This window comes from Callithrix jacchus, chromosome 10, assembly GCF_049354715.1.
Source record: "Callithrix jacchus isolate 240 chromosome 10, calJac240_pri, whole genome shotgun sequence".
NCBI lineage: Eukaryota > Metazoa > Chordata > Mammalia > Primates > Cebidae > Callithrix > Callithrix jacchus.
This window is the reverse complement of record NC_133511.1, coordinates 100,251,176-100,269,387: the sequence shown is the minus strand read 5'-3', so window position 1 is coordinate 100,269,387 and position 18,212 is coordinate 100,251,176. Positions and strand designations below refer to the sequence as shown.

Genomic DNA, 18,212 nt, shown 5'->3' with positions numbered 1-18,212 from the left:
CTCCTAGCCCCGCCTCCAATCGCATTGGCCACACCTCCCGAGCAGTCGGCTGCGCCGCTGGATATCCCAGCCGGCGGGGCCTTACCAGACCCCGGCTCCAGCCCCGTTCGCCCCGCCCCCGGGCTGCCCTCAGCGCCGCCTGATTGCATTTGCGGCCTAGCTGACTGATCCAGGCTAAGCGCCGCGCGCAAAGCTGTGCGGAGACTGGAGGCTGCGCGGGTCCCTGATCTGGGCCATGTCTGGCTGTGACGCTCGGGAGGGAGACTGTTGTTCTCCGAGATGCGACGCGCAGGTAGGGGCGGGGCCGTCGGTGCCCGGTATTCGGAAGAGGGGAGGCCCAGTCGGGACGCGGCTGCTAGAGCTGGGCGCGGGGTAGCGGGCCGGGCTCTGGCGGGGTGGGGCTTCGGCCCCGGCCGTTAGCCACCAGCATGCACCGCAGCCTTCGGGTTCGGCAGCGAGGCTGAGGCCCCCGGAGATCCGTGGTCCCGAGCGGGGGCGCTCCGACAGTAGGAGCTGGGTGCCAAACATTGGAAAGGAGCAAATGACGGGAGAGGAGAGCGTTGGGGTGACCTCTGCGGGTATTTATCAGGAAGGCAGCTAGAAAAGAAATCGTGAAGGACCGAAGTGGAGGTGGGGCGAAGACTGCGCTCGCCGAACTTCTTTTCTGCACCCTGGCGACCAGTTCGGCGTTTGGGGAGACGTTTGACAAACCGGAGCTGTGCCTCAGCGCCAGCGTTTTGCTTTGAGCGGTTGCTCCTTGCCTACCTCCGTTTAGATGGGATTGTGGGATGATAATCATTAAGAACGATTCTTCCTTAAGCCAAAGTCGAAGGGAAAGCCACCCTCACGCTGCATGTATTTTTCGGCCGTTTTCACAAACCAACAGATTTACGGAGCGCCTTCTACGCGTTCAGATAGCGGTGCATAAGACAAACGGCCCAGGTCTGGAGAACTAGACGAATAAACAGTTTCAGCACAATATGATAAATCTCACCTAAGAAGCAGGGAAACCCCCTGAAATTAGCTTCCTTATTTTCCCCGTCTTATTCCTCCTATGTATGTCTTTCTTAGGGTTGAAAGTTCTAATTAAAAAGTAATCGTTTGCGGGAGATTTTATTGCTAAACATTTGTCAACCACTGACTTGTCAACCACTGACTTCCCCAAATTACCAAAGACGACTCTAAAAATAGAATGCTGGATAGGCAAGATTGGAGGGGAGAGAGATGATCTTGGAGATAGGACTGATAATTGGAGATCGTTCCTACGCAGGTGTGTATGGAGAAGGGATCATACCCTCAATCAGTAAATCTTGGTGTAATGTCATCAAAATGAACATCAAACAGAGCCTTAATCAAGGGACCTGAGAATAAACAAGGATTCTCAGACTAGATATGACCCATAGACACCTTGGTGGACAGTCATGTTTTGTTGGCTGCACTCAATGTTCATGAAATAACATAAGAGTACAAGCTGCATATATATATATGGGCTTAAAGACAGGGATGGTATGACAATATGACATGGTATGACATGACGCCTATATATATATGGGCTTAAAGTTTTCATGGGCTTAAAATATATATATATGACACAGAGTTTCGCTCTTGTCGCCCAGCATGGAGTGCAATCGTGAGATCTCGGCTCACTGCAACCTCCACCTCCTGGGTTCAAGCGATTCTCCTGCCTCAGCCTCCTGAGTAGCTGGGATTACAGGCGCATGTCACCACACCCAGTTAATTTTTGTATTTTTAGAGGAGACGGGGTTTCACCGTGTTGACCAGGCTGGTCTCTAACTCCTTACCTCAGGTGATCCACCCTCTTCAGCCTCCCAAAGTTCCGGGATTACAGGTGTAAGCCACCACCGCCATTTCAAAATCCAGAACCATTTCAGCCTCTTTTAAAATCTCAGAACATATGGTGACATCGGGCCCTTATTTATTTATTTTTTTTAGATGGAGTTTTGCTCTTTTTGCCCAGGCTGGAGTGCAATGGCGTGATTGTGGCTCACTGCAACCTTTGCCTCCCAGGTTCAAGGGATTCTCCTGCCTCAGCCTCCCAAATAGCTGGGATTACAGGCGCCTGCCACCAAGCCCAGCTAAATTTTTTTTGTATTTTTAGTAGAGACGGGGTTTCACTGTGTTGGCCAGGCTGGTCTTGAACTCCTTACCTCAGGTGATCCACCTGCCTTGGCCTCCCAAAGTGCTGGGATTACAGGCCTGAGCCACTGTGCCTGGCCTCCTTATTTCTTCATGGGATCTGGATTGCACTTTCTAGTGAACACCACCTTCACCTTTATTAAGGGTATGTGCTGGCCAGATTACCACAGCTTCCACTACTTACACTAGATTTGCATATCCAGTTAAATACATGAGCCCCTCTAGATATTTGTATTTGTCTGGTTTTGTACAAATACATAAAAACAGCAATAAGAAAAGTTTAAGAAATTATAAAATTTTGTAGTTTTAGGGAGTCGTGGACAATTGAAAGAGACAGTCTCTTTGGCCTTAAGGAAGGGGAGTGTTCAGCTGTGTTTAATTCAAAGAATATTTAGTGAGTGCCTACTATGTGCCAGGCCTTGTGGATTTAAGAGTACAAGCTGCATCTGGTTCCTTCTCCCATAGAACATGCTGTAGAGTGGGAAATACAAATTAGTGAAGAGACAAGGATGGTATGACAATATGACATAGTATGACATGACAGCAAGACATAGATGGGGAAGTTCAAGGTAGTTTAGGAGCATGCACTTGAATGGGTTAGAGAATATCTCAGGAAAAAGTGAAAGTATCTACTGAGGTCTAAAAAATCAGGAAGGCATAACCACATATGATGAAAGTAAGGATGTTCCAAGCAGGGGAAGTAGCATCTACACAATCTCAGGGACAAGGACATGGTGTGTTACCATATTAAGTTTGGTGTTCTGGAACATACAGTAGTGGCCAGGGACTTGAGAAGAGATGAGGCTAAAGAGAAAAGCTAGGACCAGACCCAAAGGGCCTGATAAGCAAATCTTAGATTTTTAAACTAAGGGCTCTGAGAGAATCAGCAAGATGACCAAAGAAAGCCTGGGGATTGCTGGCTAGAGTTAAAAAGACTAGAAGCATGGAGACAGACTAGGAAGTTGTAGTAGTAATCCAAGTAAGAGATGCTGGTGGTCTGAGTGAGGGAATAAAATCAGGAGGTCTTGGTTATTGATTAGATGTGTGTAGTGAGAAATCAAGAATGACTTTTAGGTTTCTGATCTAGTGATTGGGGCCTGGTGGTCCACCAGAAAGAGAATACAGGAGGAAGAAGCAATTCATGATGGTCGTATTGTGGACATGTTGAGTTTGAGATACATGCTCAAAACGTGGTACTATACACTGGGTGTATTAATCAGGGTTCTCTAGAGGGACAGAAGTAATGGGAAAATATATATATATGGGAAGTTTATTAAGTATTAACTCACATGATCACAAGATCCTACAATAGGCCGTTCGCAGGCTGAGGAGCAAGGAGAGCCAGTCCAAGTTCCAAAACTGAAGAACTTGGAGTCCAGTGTTGGAGGTCCAAGCATCCAGTATGGGAGAAAGATGTAGGCTAAGAAGCTAGGCCAGTCTCTTTTCACGTTTTTCTGCCTGCTTGTATTCTAGCCATGCTGGCAGCTAATTAGATTGTGCCCATCCAGATTAAGGGTGGGTCTGCCTTTCCCAGCCCACAGACTCAAATATTAATCTCCTTTGGCAGCACTTTCACAGACACACCTAGGGTCAATACTTTGTATCCTTCAATCCAATCAAGTTGACACTTAGTATTAACCATCACACTGGGTATTGCTTTCAAGCTAGGAGAGAGAGCTGGATTGGAGATAAAGATTTGGAAGACTTGCTCACCAAAACGTTCCCTCTCAAGACCTTTGTATTATTTATTTATTATTCTGTCTTTGATAGACACTCTTTTCTGAACCCATATTATATTATTTGCCTCCCTCTGTAGCCCTTTCAATAATTTTTTATTATCCTTTGCAATAACTTTCCCAAGTGATTTGTGTTACAAGGACTTGCTTCTTGAATTCTAAACATTCTTCAAGCATCAAGTGTATTATTTTCAGGTCAGTCTCGAAATAACAACAATCTCTAAACTGATTTTACGGTTCTGAAATTAATACCCTACTGACTGGCCCATGAACTGATTTTCTCTAACGTCAGCAAAAGTCAAGGAGTATTTCCTTAAAAGAGAAGGCATTTACCCAGAAACCACATATTAAAGTCCATGCTGAAAAATGCAAACATTAGTAAGTTGTTGTTCCTACCCTTCAGAAACTTGGGCAGTTGTAAATGCATATTTATAATTAATGTATACCAGTAATGGGCAGTGGGGCGCTGGAGGAAAGGACGAAGTTCCTTTAGAGGATGACAAAGTATTTTGCAAGTACAGAGGGAAAGGAAGGTCATTTCAAACAGTGACTCATGGAAGGCTATATGGAGAATATGGCATTGTAGATTGACCAGATGGAACCAAAAAGAAGATAATAGGCCCAGCATTTACGCTATCTTAAGAGGTAACACTACACAGCACTGATTGTTTTTTGCTATGTGGGAGTATTATATGCCCGTTGTCTAGTTCTGCTATTTTAAACAAAACTGGAAACTCAGATTTTAAATGAAATCTCTTGATTTTAAAGTATAGCCTCAAACCCTTTTCTAAGCATTGTATAGACCCAATAAATAATTTCCTGTGAGCTTGAAGCAGTCCACAAAATACGGTAACTTCTGATACAGGACTTTTTAATGTAAGGGATATGATTTTAATGCAGCCAATGTTTGTTGAGCAAAGTACTGTGGAAGGTGTGGCTATACCAAGAGCTCATTCCCTACCCTTTAGGGAGCTCTGCTTAGTCGGAGAAAAACCAGGTAGAGACTACTTCTATTTTTTCAATTTTACCTTAACTATCACAGTGTCCTATGTATGTTTGACCCTGAATATATATCTGTTCTTTGATATTTCTACAACACAAGGACATCTAACACCTTGCCTTTTGTTTTCCTTGACCTCATCAGTGCTGTTCATCTTTACCTCCCCCTCACTCTAACATCCCATTCCCGTGGTCATCTCCTCCTCTGCCCAACCCCTACCCCTTTACCATACACTTTTTTGGGTATATTCAACTATATGAATTAGTACCTACAAATATTCTGGTGTCCTACTGCAGCTGGCCTCTGAGTAGCATGTGACAGTCCTCTGGGGAGCTTCCTTTTACATTCCCGAAAGTAGCTGTTCCATAACCTTACCATCTCACCCCATCCTCCACCCCACACCTGTTTCAAAGGTGACCTCGCCTCCAAAATCACAAAGAAAGTGAAAGCTATTAGGTGCAAATTTCTTAATTTTTTTCCCCTTTCACCTGCAGTATAATGTAAACGTTAAGGACTAGGATCTAGAATCAGACTGCCTGGGTTCAAATCCTGGCTCTGCCACTTGCTATCTGGATGGCCTTGGTCAAGTTACTTAATCTCACGTAGTACAATAGGGTAGTAAAGTAGTCCATATAAAGTCTTTAAAAGAATGCCTGGCACAAAATAAGCATTCAATAAATAAATGTTAGCAATTCTTATTATCAGTGGTATTATTACAATATTTAAATTACATTATTAATATTATTACCCACTTACCTGCATCTTTACCTTTCTTCCCATTCCTGTTTTTCTAATGCCAGCTTCTCTATCTCTACAAAGACTGACCTCTCAGAACTTTGCTCTCCTATATGTTTAATCTCTCCCTGTCTCCTAATGTTACCCCTTAGCATGTGATAGAAAACCGTCTTAATTAACCAGTTTTCCCTTCTGTTTCCTTGTCTAGCCCTTCTTTATAGCAACGCTATTGAAAGAGTCCTTAGAACTCCATGCCTCCAAGTTCCATTCACTCCTAAATGAAAGTGAGTGAAGCCCACTGCCATTTGGCTTCCACACCCAGTCTTTTGAAACAGTTGTTACTTAAGATGATGGTTGATCTAATTTACATATGTAGTTGGCCGAGCCAAACCTTTAGCCAGGAAGAACCCTGCCACCCACTTCTTTGGGCCTGCATTGAGCAGCTGAACATTGCTGCAGAGTATCGCACAACTTTGTTGTCTGGCCTTGCTTCATGATTTCAACCTCAAATTGGCACTTAATGCTGCCCAGCAGCCCTTCTTTGTTTCTCTTGTAGTTCACTGTTCCACTCCCCAAGATGACTATTTTATACCTTTCATTCTGTTGTCAAGCCTCTCACACCCTCCATACTCCCAGCTGATGTCTTTCTTTATACTTCAGACAATAGAAATAATTAGGTAATGAACTTCCTCACCTTCCTACCACAAAAACCTACCACTCTGCTGGAACGTGAACCCAGCTTCTCCTTATTTCATGAAGTGGAAGAAACCCAGTTCCTCCACTACGGTTCAGGATCTCCAAGCCCTCTCACCTTCTATAGTTATTTCTCTCCCTCTCCCCATGTCTCTTATTAGGAATCACTTCCTTTCTGTTAAGACTGTTCTCATCAGCTTTCAAGTCCTTCCATGATCTGGCCCCTACAGATTTATCTTCTGCCACTCTCAGCACTTCCTCACTCTGCTCTAGCCAGCTGATCTTCTAACTGTGAAGTACTTGCTCATTTCAGAGCCTTCACACCTGTTATTTCCTCTGCCTGGAGTACTTGCCTCTCCCCAATACCAAACCATGCACATGCGTACATACTCATTCATCACTCACTGGTTTAGTTCATGACTTTTAGGTCCTAGATTAAATGCCACCTGCTCGGAGAGGCCTTCCTTGACTGCCTTAATCAAAGTTGACCCTTGCTGTTTTTCTCCAAGTCCTTTGTTTGTTTCCCTCTTGGCACTTTTTACAATTTATTTATGTATTCTATGTTTACCTTTTTAAAACTCCCTAGAGTGTGAATTCTTTTAGGTCGGGCCCTGGGAATTCAGGTCTAGTTTATGGCTGAATTCCCAGGGCCTAGAATAGTGTTCAGCACATAGTAATACTTCCGACCCACCTCTCAGTAAATGATATCATCCACTCAGCTACTCAGCTGACCACAAACTTGGCAGTCTTTGAAGCTTTCCTTTCTCTCCTTCAGTTTTCTCACCCAAGTCCCTTATCTTCCAAATGCATCTCCACCTTCCCTCCCTTCCAATTTCCTTCTTAAACTCTTTCAGCAGCCTCCTTGCTCTTCTTGGCTTTTGCTTTCTTGGCCACTGCCTTTCAGCCTCTTTTCTTTACTGCCACTGTGCAAATGTTTCAAAAACAGACTCTTAACACATATCTTACATTTCAAACTTCTCAGTGGTTTTCAGTCATCTGTAAAATATAGGCCAAAGCCCTGTGCATAGCATTAGGTTCTGGAGGATGGAGGTAAAAGGGAGGCTTAGACTCAGCCTCTTCCAACTACTGAGCATTCTCTCTGACTGAAATGCCCTTTCTCCTCTTCACCTACCCAGTGTATACTCCCACCGTCCTTCATTAAGACAGATAATAGAAATACCCACATAGAACAAACTACTGGTGTTGAAATTTAGAAGTCTGCAGATCACTGATCCAGATTATTAATATAAGGATACTAATGCCCAGAAAATATCACTGACTTGCCTTAGGGCACACAGCTACTGGGGGTCAAAGCTGAAAACAGGCTCCATGTCTTCTGATTTCTCGTCAACACTTGTCTGACAAGGAAGAAGAGGAGAGTTTTTAAGTTGGATGAAGATAGAAGGGAGAGCTGGGCATTCAAGTTAAAACCAATATGCACAAAGAGGCAAGTGCAACAAATGTGCAGAACGAAGTAAAGAGCAAGGACAGAAAGTATGACACATCTTTACTGTGCCTCCATTCAGTCCCTTCCTGAGGCCAGTGTCAGGAAAATAAGTGAAAGACTTTGAAACAAATAAAAAGATTATTTACTGACTGTCTTGGAGTTATTATGCTATTTTACAACTCTCAGTTGAGGAATCCTGACAGCTATGCAGGTGATTATTTTTCAAGGAAATGGAAATGCAAGTTGTGTTCAATAGAGATTCATTTTATTGTTAACCTGTGGATATTGCCCAATTTTGCTAAGTTAGGATTCTTCATTACTTATATATGTATGTTTTAAATTCTCTTTTGAATCAGTTGTAATATCTTACTAGTTTCCCCATTTATTGATAAGTTAAGTAATAACTTTGATGCATGTTTTTCATACTTGTGTAAGAATCTCCCAGGAAAACCTATATCTGAGGAATGTATGCCTATATTTGCTTAAGTTGAAAGAAAAGATGGGGGGCCCTGGGGGTGGTAGATTAGAGCCATTGTTGGCTGTGAGTAGGTAGCTCAGAGACAAGCCAGGCTGACTTCCTTAAAATAAGTAGATTGGACAAATAAAGTGCCAAATCAAAACTTGTTAGACTTTAATGATGTTGATATGTACAAAATGCTGTTAAATATGTTTTCTCCTCACTATAGAACCTCTACTATAGTTTGTTGTAATCAATCTTTAGATACGTATTTCAAAAGTATTGTTATAATTGAAAACCAGATCTGGCAATAACAGGAAAGTAATAACTGACATTCAAGCGAGAGCTAGATACTAACTGAACCTTTCCTTCCTGGCAGTTCTTGTTAAAATATATGTTCTGGTAGTTACTTTCTTCTGGACAGTTTAAATGACTTCATTTTCACCAAGTATATCTCTGTTGGTGCCTCCTAAGTGATAATTTTCTTTGAAATTTTAATTTCATGGGTCTCAATGATTGAAAATTTATTAACAGCAGCTGCCTTGTCATTGTTATTACTGTAGCTTGAAGCTGGATAATTGCGGTAATACCTCAGCACTGGAAAAGACAAAAGAGACCTGTAATAAAAGACCATTTTCTATAATGTTTGCAATTTGCTGTGCAAATTGGTGCTTTTAAGGGTTGGAAGACTGCAGGAGTCTTCCCATTAGCTGTATTTTAAGATGTAATTAAAATATCACTTAAATACCTAAACAAGGAAATAGCAAATTATACACACACAGGTAATTTGGACTAGATTTCTTAAGGACAGATATATGAAATACCAACATAATTTTTCCTTAATAATTTCTATAATATTCCCTTTCTGAGGAAATGTCACCCCAGCTGCTCTTAGGGAGTTTAGGGTGAGGACTCTTTCTGGCTACGTCCTGCTGAAAAGGGGCATCAAGGCTAGGGCTTCTCCTGGGGTCAATCTCAGGGTCCTCAGAAGAATGGCATGTCCATGTATGGTTCAGTTTGGGAGCACCACTTGGTTTGATTGCTTCTAGATGAGAGGAAACAATTTGAGTTACAGTATTGAGTATTCAAGGTCCAAATATTATTGCAAGACATATAAGCAAGAGGGGCCTTAATAAAGTAGCTAACCAATTCTATACAGAAGACTGGAATTCACTGAAGAAGAATTGTAGCCTCTTGGGGCCAAAGCTTGCATGTTCTCGTAGCCTGTCAATGATTTTTGATTTGATCTTTAAGTACCAGTAGATTTTCCTATACTTTACTAGAGGTGGCAATCCAGAAGCATCATGTTTCATTTAAAAGTGCATAGGTACCTCCTACTTCAGCTCTAAGGACATCTAAGGCCCGTCTATTCTGCGCTACTACTGAGGTGACAGAGTCTGTAGATTGCTATTGTGCCTCTATGGCACCTACAGTTGCCTTTCACCCTCGTTGCATCATAAGAGAAATATTAAGTACTGATCTTTCAGGGAGAGGGATCCCCATAAACCAGACTAGAGTCTGGCTATAGAATTTCCCATCCATGGTTTTTCTAAGATGGGATGTGCACACCCTCCCCAGTCTGTCCTTTCAGTTAAATCTCCATATGAGGGCATAGAAATGATAGATCTCTTTGTCCAGCATATTCAAGATAATATAGTCTCTAGAAAAGAGCCTGAGTTAGAGATGACCCCAGATGATGCTGCCATCTTGGTAGATTTTAAAAATAGTAAGTCAGGAGCTATTGCTACTGTAGTACAAGTTACCTCCCAATGCCTTGGGAGGATTAAATGTATCCAGGAGCCACACAAACACAAAAAAAATTAGTCCTGTTCCTTGAAGGCGTAGTTCTAAATTGTGGCTTGTAAGAGACATAGGCAGATTTTTCTCATATCTTAAAAGTTTTCCTTCTTTACATATAATAGGGGCATTCTTGGGACGAGGATATCCATATTTAGAATATTTATGATATCATTTGGGATTTGACATGCCGAGTGAGAAGGGCCCACCTGACAAATGGAGTTTTGAAAAATTAAGAGACAAAATATGCCCTGGTCAATATTTCAGATGATCCTGTGGCAAGGGCTCTTACTCCAGATGTCTCCAGTTTGCCCACAGATAGATCTGTAAGCCACTACTATTAGCAAACGTCATACAAGGGTCTGGAATCTAATGAGGGGACATGTTCAGAAAGGCCCATGTGTTATTCTTTACAATACAGTCAAGGTGGTTACTTAGAGCATGCCATGTCCATTGGGACTTCCAACCAGAATGAGAGACTAGATTCTGAAAGCCCTCCACTAGGGATTCTGATCCTTTTAGATCACCCTTGTTGCACTCTCCTTCCCAAATCTTTGAACTATTAGCAGTTACAGGTGTGATGTTACAATATCTGGGATCTCCCACATATGGCCCTTCCCTGCTGCTTTTAAAGCAGAGGGAGGCATTTGCTATTACTTGGTTGAATTTTCCCCACCTGAGGATGTGAAGCTTATCTTTGAGGAGGGTGTTCTCTGGCACTGGGAGCAGAGTGTTCTCCTGAGAGGAGTTAGTTACCTAGTTGAAAGTGCTTCCATACCATGTCCAATTTATGCCTGATAGGTCTTTAAGGGTTAAAGGTAAAGCCAATAAAGGGAATCCTAAGACGGTGAGTTCTGGGTCATTGGAAGTTTCCTTAGTGCCATTGGACTGAGCAAACCACTTAGGAAAGACCCAACAATTAGACTTGTTGTACAAATGGGCCATGGCAGATACTGCAGGAGCTAAAGGGTGTGATGTAATTACTAAGTGATTAAAAAGTCCTAGCAGACTGAGGGTTAGTAAAACGCTTGTGTTTAGTTCCTTTTAGTAACTGTTATTCCTGCTATGAGGATAATAATTAAGCAAAATGCTACAGTAATTGAGATTCTCTGTCCGATATTCCACCCTGAAGTGCTACAGTGTTTAGTCCTACTGCAAATAGTAGAATGAGTAAAGCAATTCCCACAAGGGTGGTGTAGTAAATAATCTTCATCAAAAAGAAGTTATAGGGGTGGGCGCGGTGGCTCATGCCTGTAATCCCAGCACTTTGGGAGGCCGAGACAGGTGGATCACGAGGTCAAGAAATCAACACCATCCTGGTCAACGTGATGAAACCCTGTCTCTACTAAAAATACAAAAAATTAGCTGGGCATGGTGGCGCGTGCTTGTAATCCCAGCTACTCGGGAGGCTGAAGCAGGAGAATTGCCTGAACCCAGGAGTCAGAGGTTGCGGTGAGCCGAGATCGCGCCATTGCACTCCAGCCTGGGGAACAAGAGCGAAACTCCGTCTCAAAAAAAAAAAAAAAAAAAAAGAAGTTATAATATTTGGTAACAAATCTCAAAAGAAGAGGTAGAGACAACAAAAAGTATTTGGTAAGTTGGGGGTGAGACTAAGATGAGTAGTTCTCATTCCATTATTTGTCTTTTGTCATTTTCAGCTTAAGATCTCCGGTTTTTTTTTTTTACATTGATATTTAGGACATTCCTCTGAGCTGTCAGGGTTTGCTCCCTTAGCTCTCCGGGCTTTGACTCAAATATAATGTATCCAGGAGTCGATTCCTGCCAACTTTTATTGCCAAGGGGCTTGAAAGAAGAACAGTGTAAGGTCCTTTCCAGCTTGGGCTGAGGGAGGGAGAGAGAAGGGAGAGCCTTTACCAGTACCCAATCTCCTGGGTTGATAGAAGTAGTCCAATTTCCTGGGGTTGGGCTTTTGCTAGTTGTGCTGGAAGTGAGTCAGAGAGGTTACATGCTTAACTAGCTTAGAGGTTTTCCAATCTAATAGAAAATCATTGGTAATGAAAGGCCATTCGTACAGCATCTCAAAAGTTCTAAGACCTAATTTTGAAGGGATATTTCTTATTTATAGCAAGGCCATGGGAAGAAGAGTGACCCAAGGCAGGTGAGTTTCTTGGGATAATTTTCTGAGGTGTCTCTTGATAATATCATTAGTTTTTTCTACCTTCCTTGAGAACTGGGGTCTCCAAGCACAATGGAAAGGCTATTCTATGCCTAGTGCTTTTGAGACCCCTTGTGTGACAGCTGCCCTAAACGAGGGCCCATTGTTACTTTGAAGGTACTTAGGTAGACCAAAGCTGGGAGTTATTTCATTAACTAATGTTTTTAGTACCTCAGAGGCTCTTTCTGTACTGCATGGAAATGCTTCTACCCAGTTAGTGAAGGTATCTTTCCATACCAGCAGATATTGAATGCCCTTTATCTTTGACATGAGGGTGAAGTCTATTTGCCAATCTTCCCCTGAATAATTTCCTATTCTTTGGGTTTGAGGAGGAAGGAATCACCTGTTCAGGGGATTAATTTTAAGACAGACTTCACAGTTTTGCTTGTTAAGCAAATCTTGCTTAACAACTACTTGACTGTTTTTAATAAGCCTTCTCCTGAAAACAATCTCTGGGCACATTGGTAGGTTTTATCCTTTCCCAAATGAAACGCTTGGTGAAGAATTTTAAGGACTTTCCATTGGCTGGAGGTTGGCAAGTGGAGTTTTGCCTCTGACTATAGCCATCCTGTGGACTGAAACATATACCCTCAAGAAGTGGTCCGTTCTGTTTCTACAGGGGAGTACTGAGGTTTAATTTATCTTACGGGGCCTTCCCAGATTAGAGGGGTGTGAAGTGTGTTGATGTCTTGAGGCTTTCTTGCTGCTGATTTAGCTGCCTGATCAGCTAATCTATATCCTTTGGCTACCTAGCTGTTCCCTTTTGATGTCCTTTACAATGTGTCACTGCTATTGCTTGTGGAAGGGAACCGAGGATAATAACCTGTTAATTTCCTGGTGATATTTTATAGGAGGTCCATTGGTAGTAAGAAAATGCCTTTCCTTCCAAATGACAGCATGAGCATGGAGAACCAGGAAAGCATACTTGGAGTCAGTGTAATTGTTAGCTATTCAGGGCCAGATGTGTTGGATCACACCTGTAATCTCAGCAATTTGGGAGACCGAGGTGGGCAGATCACGAGGTCAAGAGATAAAGAACACCTGGCCAACATGGTGACACTGTCTCTACTAAAAATACAACAATTAGCCAGGCATAGTGGTGGGCGCCTATAGTCTTAGCTATTCTGGAGGCTGAGGCAGGAGAATTGCTTGAACCCACTAGGCAGAGGTTACAGTGAGCCGAGATTGCGCCACTGCACTCCAGCCTGCTGACAGAGCGAGACTCCATCTCAAAAAAAAAAGTTATCTTTCCTTTGCTTAATTCTATTGCTTTTGTAAGAGCTATTAGCTCAGCTAATTAAGCACTTGTGCCTGGAGGGAGATGTACTTTCAGTACGTCATTTAGAGTGACTACTCCATATACTGCCTTAGGGACTCTTGTTCTACAAAAGAGCTCCCATCTGTGAAGAGGGTCCAGTCTGGGTTCTCTAGGCAAGTTTCCCTGATATCTTCTTGGCTGCATAGTCTATACTATGACTTGTTCAGTCATGCTCAGGTTCCCCAGTTTCCTCTGGGACGAAGGTGACTGGATTTAGACGAGAACAAGTCTTTAATTGGGTGTTAGAACCTTCTAACAGCAGGGCCTGATATTTAAGGAGTCAGCTGTCTGTTAGCCAAAGGTTCCTTCCTAGAGTGCAGTAGTCCTGCCATGTTATGTTGGGTGTAAACAGTTAAATCATTTCCCAGGGTTAGTTTGGAGGCTTCTGGGACCAGTAGAGCCTCTGAGGCAATGACTAGGAGACTTGCTGGCCATCCTTTAGCCACCAAATCAAGTTCCTTACTTAGGTAACCCACTGGCTATTGAGCTGGTCCTCCGGCCTGTGTTAAAATTCCCAGGGCCATTCCCTTCCTTTCTGATACAAACAGATTGAAGGCCTTCCCTGCAGGACGGCTGAGGGCTTGTGCCTTCAGCAAGGCCTGTTTTAGCTGGGTGAAGGCCTTTTGAGCTTCAGGTTCCCAGGTTAAAAGATGGGAGCTCCCAGAGTTTCTTTTATGAAGTTATAGAACAGATGGGCTATTTTGCCATACCCAGATATCCATAGTTTATAAAATCCTGTAGCCCCAAAATCCTCTTAGTTGCTTGAGGGCTTGGGGGTAGAGGAAGGAGGAAATAGGCTTAATCCTTTCTTCCCCTAATGCTCTGGTCTCCCTGGACAGTACTAACCTAGGTACTTCACTGAGCTTTTGCAAAGCTGGGTCTTGGGTTTTGAAACCTTGTGTCATCTGTTAGCTAAGAAGTTGAGAAGAGCTTCAGTGCCTTCCTGAGAAGCTTCCTTAGTTGGGGCACAGAGCAGAATGTCATCAACATAATGTAAGACCCTAACTTGAGGATAAGAGAACTCAGAGAGGTCTTGTAACAGTGCCTGCCCAAACAAATGAGGACTATCTCAAAATCCATGTTAACTGGGCAGTTTGGCCAGAGAGATTTTCAAAGGCAAATAGGTATTGAGAGTCAGGATGTAATGGTATGCAAAGAAAAGACATCCTTTAAATCTAGGACTGTAAACCACTTAGTTCCCTCAGGTATTTGAGTTAACAGGGTGTAGGGATTAGATATCACTGGATGGATTGGAATGAGAGCTTCATTAATGAGGCGAAGGTCCTGAACTAGTCTCCATTCCCCATTGGATTTCTCACTTCTAATATTGGGGTGTTGCAGAGGCTAGTAAAGGGTTTCAGGAGGCCCTATATCTTTAGGTTATTAATAATGGCTTCTAGCCCTTTCCTAGTCTCTGAGTTCAGGGGATCCTATCTCTGGTTAGGAAAATAAGTGGGATCTTTAAGATAGATCTGGACTGGCCTAGTGGTTATAGCTCCACCTTTTCTTCCTTGAGTTGCGCACACTTGTGGTTTAATGTTAGCTTCCATCAGTGGGAGACAAAGGGTTTGTCCCGGGGGTATAAGGATGCTGGCCCCAATGCAAGCTAGGATATCTCCACCTAATAAAGGAATGGGACTTCAGCCATTGATTAAAAAGACATGTGTAAATAGTAGGTCCCCACATCTGCAGCTAAGAGGTTAAGAAAAATACCAGGTTAGATTATTTCCTGAGATGCCCTTTACAGTCATACCACGGGAAGAGGGGAGGCCAGGATTAGAGAGGAGAAGAGAGAGACTGACTCCAGTATCCAGATCTACCTTCCTTCCTTCCTACCTTTGATTTCCAGAATCATCCAGGGTTCCTGTGCTGTAATAGCAGTCTGAGTTGCTGGAGCCAAGGGTTTGAGCCCCAGGACCCATCAGTTCTGCTGGACCATCTGTGAGACTAGTTCTGAACCCAGTGACCTCCGTTTCTGGGGGCAGATCTGTCTCCAGTGGTCTCTGCCACAGGCTGGACAGGGTCAAGGTGGCTTTGTCTTGCCTGGATATTCTTTCTTAAAACACCCTGACTTGCCACATCAATAACAGCTAGTGGGTGCACTGCGGGGATCCTGGACTTTGCAAGCTCATCCCACTGCTACTAGAGCCTCTGTTCTTTTCTTGTATTTCTTTCCTTTTCCTGGGCCTCCTCCTGATCCCTATTGTAAAAGACTGAAGTGGCTTTCTCAGGAGGTTTTCTAGGGTACTATCTGATCCTGTAGCTTGCTTCTGTAGTTTCCTTTTAATATTGGGAGCTGCCAATTCTGCTCATTCTCAAGGACAAGTAATAAACTTGTCCTTGAGAATAACTGTCACTTGACTGAATCCAGGGATAAACAGGTGTGTTTTATTAGTGCCTCTCTCAGCCTTTCCATAAAGGCGGTGGGATTCCTGGCTGGTCTTTGGTCTATCATGGACAGTTTAGAATAATTGAGAGGTTTGGCCCTGGTTTTCCATGGGCACTCTAATATACACCTTAAAAAGTGCTCCCTTTTCCATTCATCTCCTGAGTTATTGGGGTTCCAATCAGGGTTGTCTACCAGAACTACTTTTCTTCCTAGTGGGAATAGAGTTCCTACTTCTTCCTCACCTTCCCAATCTTCTCTTTTCTCCTTGGTCTTCTATAGGAAGCATGTTGCTCATCTCCATATTTTTCTGCTGCCTGGAGAACTGCCTGCTTTTCAGCTGCAGTGAGGTTCTGGCTTAGCAGCAATATAACATCCCTCCATGTGAGGTCAAATACCTGAGTTAAATCTTGGAAAATTTCTATATACCTATCTGGATTGTCAGAAAATCGGACTGAGTATCCCTTTGTTTGTTTAAGGTCCTATAATGAGAAGGGAATTTGAACCTTTATGGCACCATTCCCATCAAGCATTTCCTGCAGAGGTAAGAGTGAAGTGGGGAGAGTAGGATATACTGGAGATGGTGGAGCTGGAGAAGCTGATGGTACAATTGGAGGGGGACCAGAAGGGTTGGGACATTCAATAGCTGTCTCAGATTGCTCCACTGGAACCTGCTTTAGCTCTGGGGAACTATTCCCTGTGGGCTTGCCTGCCATGACTGCTAAAAAAACTAGGTCAATTGTGAAAACCTTGTAAAGGTCTGGGTTGTCTTACAGGGCAAAGAAAGTCTATACATAGGGGACCTCAGTCCATTTGCCCTCTGTCTGCAGAAAAGAGATAACTGTTGAGTAATATTAAAATCAAGGCTCCCCCCAGCAGGCCAGGTTTGTCTGTCTCCAAGATGTTAAGAAGGCCATGCCCTTGTGCAATAGACTATGAGGCACTTTTTCTTCAAAGTCTTAAGGTTGAAACTGCCCCTGTGCTTTAACATTCACTTCAGGGGAGTGCATGCTGAAGACGACCTGTTAATCTAGAAAGAAAAGTGAGAATAAAAGTGTCCTTTTAGTCTCCTTCCTTTCCATATGTGACTCAGGGTTGAGAAGAAAATAGTGGGGGCGTCCCCCAACTGTTTTCCCTCCCTGGTTCCTGGGTCCCACCACTCTGTTAAATGTGCCACCCATGACTGTAGGTGTGACCCTCCATGCCATAGCACCAGAGGAACTAGACTTTTGGGCCTAGTCACAATTCCCCAAGCAGCCCTAGTTCTCTTATTATTATTTCCCTTCGACCTCCTGGACTTGTGTGACTTGTGCCTCCCTAAAAAAAAAATGGATCTCAAGAAAAACTATGTAATTGGGCAAGTCCCCTTTAACGGAGGGGGTGTGCTAGATTGAAATCTATATCCTGCTATTATGGCCCGTGTTAAAGCATTTGCCCTTAGAAAAATGGTTCTGGTTAACTTCCGGACTTAAAATGCCTTTACTAGTTAAGTACTATCTTAATTGGAGACAGAATAGGTGGCTTAAAGGAACATAGGAACCAAATGGCATTTTCCTGCTGATGGGATAATATCAAGACTAAAATTTGGCCACAGAAGATATGTAACTCCTACCTGTTGAAAGCAGAGTTTTCCTATTCACAGAAAAGTCTTAGAGCAAGTGCAAAAGGAAGCTGTTGTAAAAGAAAAAAACAAATGTACCTCATGAAGAGGATTTTTATTTCCACTAGGTGGCGCTGTTGGTTCAGAAATGCTATGTGCTTGCCATCCAATGGGTAGAGAGAGACCTGGAAATGCCATGCACTCTCCAGACCAAGGGCAGAAAGAGAGAGAGACACTAACTGTGGGTGGCAGGGAGAGGAATCCTCTGTTCCTAGAATATTTCAACAGCATTCCTGTGCTAAACTCCTCGTTACTAAATTTTGACAGAGAGAGAGAGAGAAAGAGACCACGCATAGAAAAAGAAGGAAAGTTTTGTGTCCTATCCAGAGACCTTTGGATAACACCAGGGTGCCCTGGCCAAAAATTCTCAGTTGCCTCAGAACTTTTCCCTGCTTCACACAATGGTAAGGTTTCCCCATGAAAGGAAACGGATTCAAAATATGGCCAACATTCCCAATGACCCGTGGGTATTGGGGGGGTTCTCCATGTTCTCACAAGCAAGCCTAACAACTGAGGCTTTAGAACGGCACCCATGATAAGCGTATTTTTAACCACTGAAGGATGCCTGTCAATTGATTTGATTTGATTTTAAAGTAGAGGCCAAGAGTACCTAGGAATGATAGAACAGACTGTAGGGTTTTTGTTTTTGT

General features: G+C 43.1%; 1 protein-coding gene across 1 annotated transcript in view; it reads left to right on the top strand.

Moving 5' to 3' along the window:
• Positions 1-141: 141 nt before the first annotated feature.
• APIP (APAF1 interacting protein) overlaps positions 142-18,212 on the top strand; it is a 33,105-nt gene continuing 15,034 nt past the window's right edge. Inside the window, exon 1 of the mRNA XM_002755174.7 lies at positions 142-292. Within this exon, the coding sequence (XP_002755220.1) occupies positions 236-292 (57 nt within the window). The 5' untranslated portion in view covers positions 142-235. The remainder of the gene's footprint in view (positions 293-18,212) is intronic.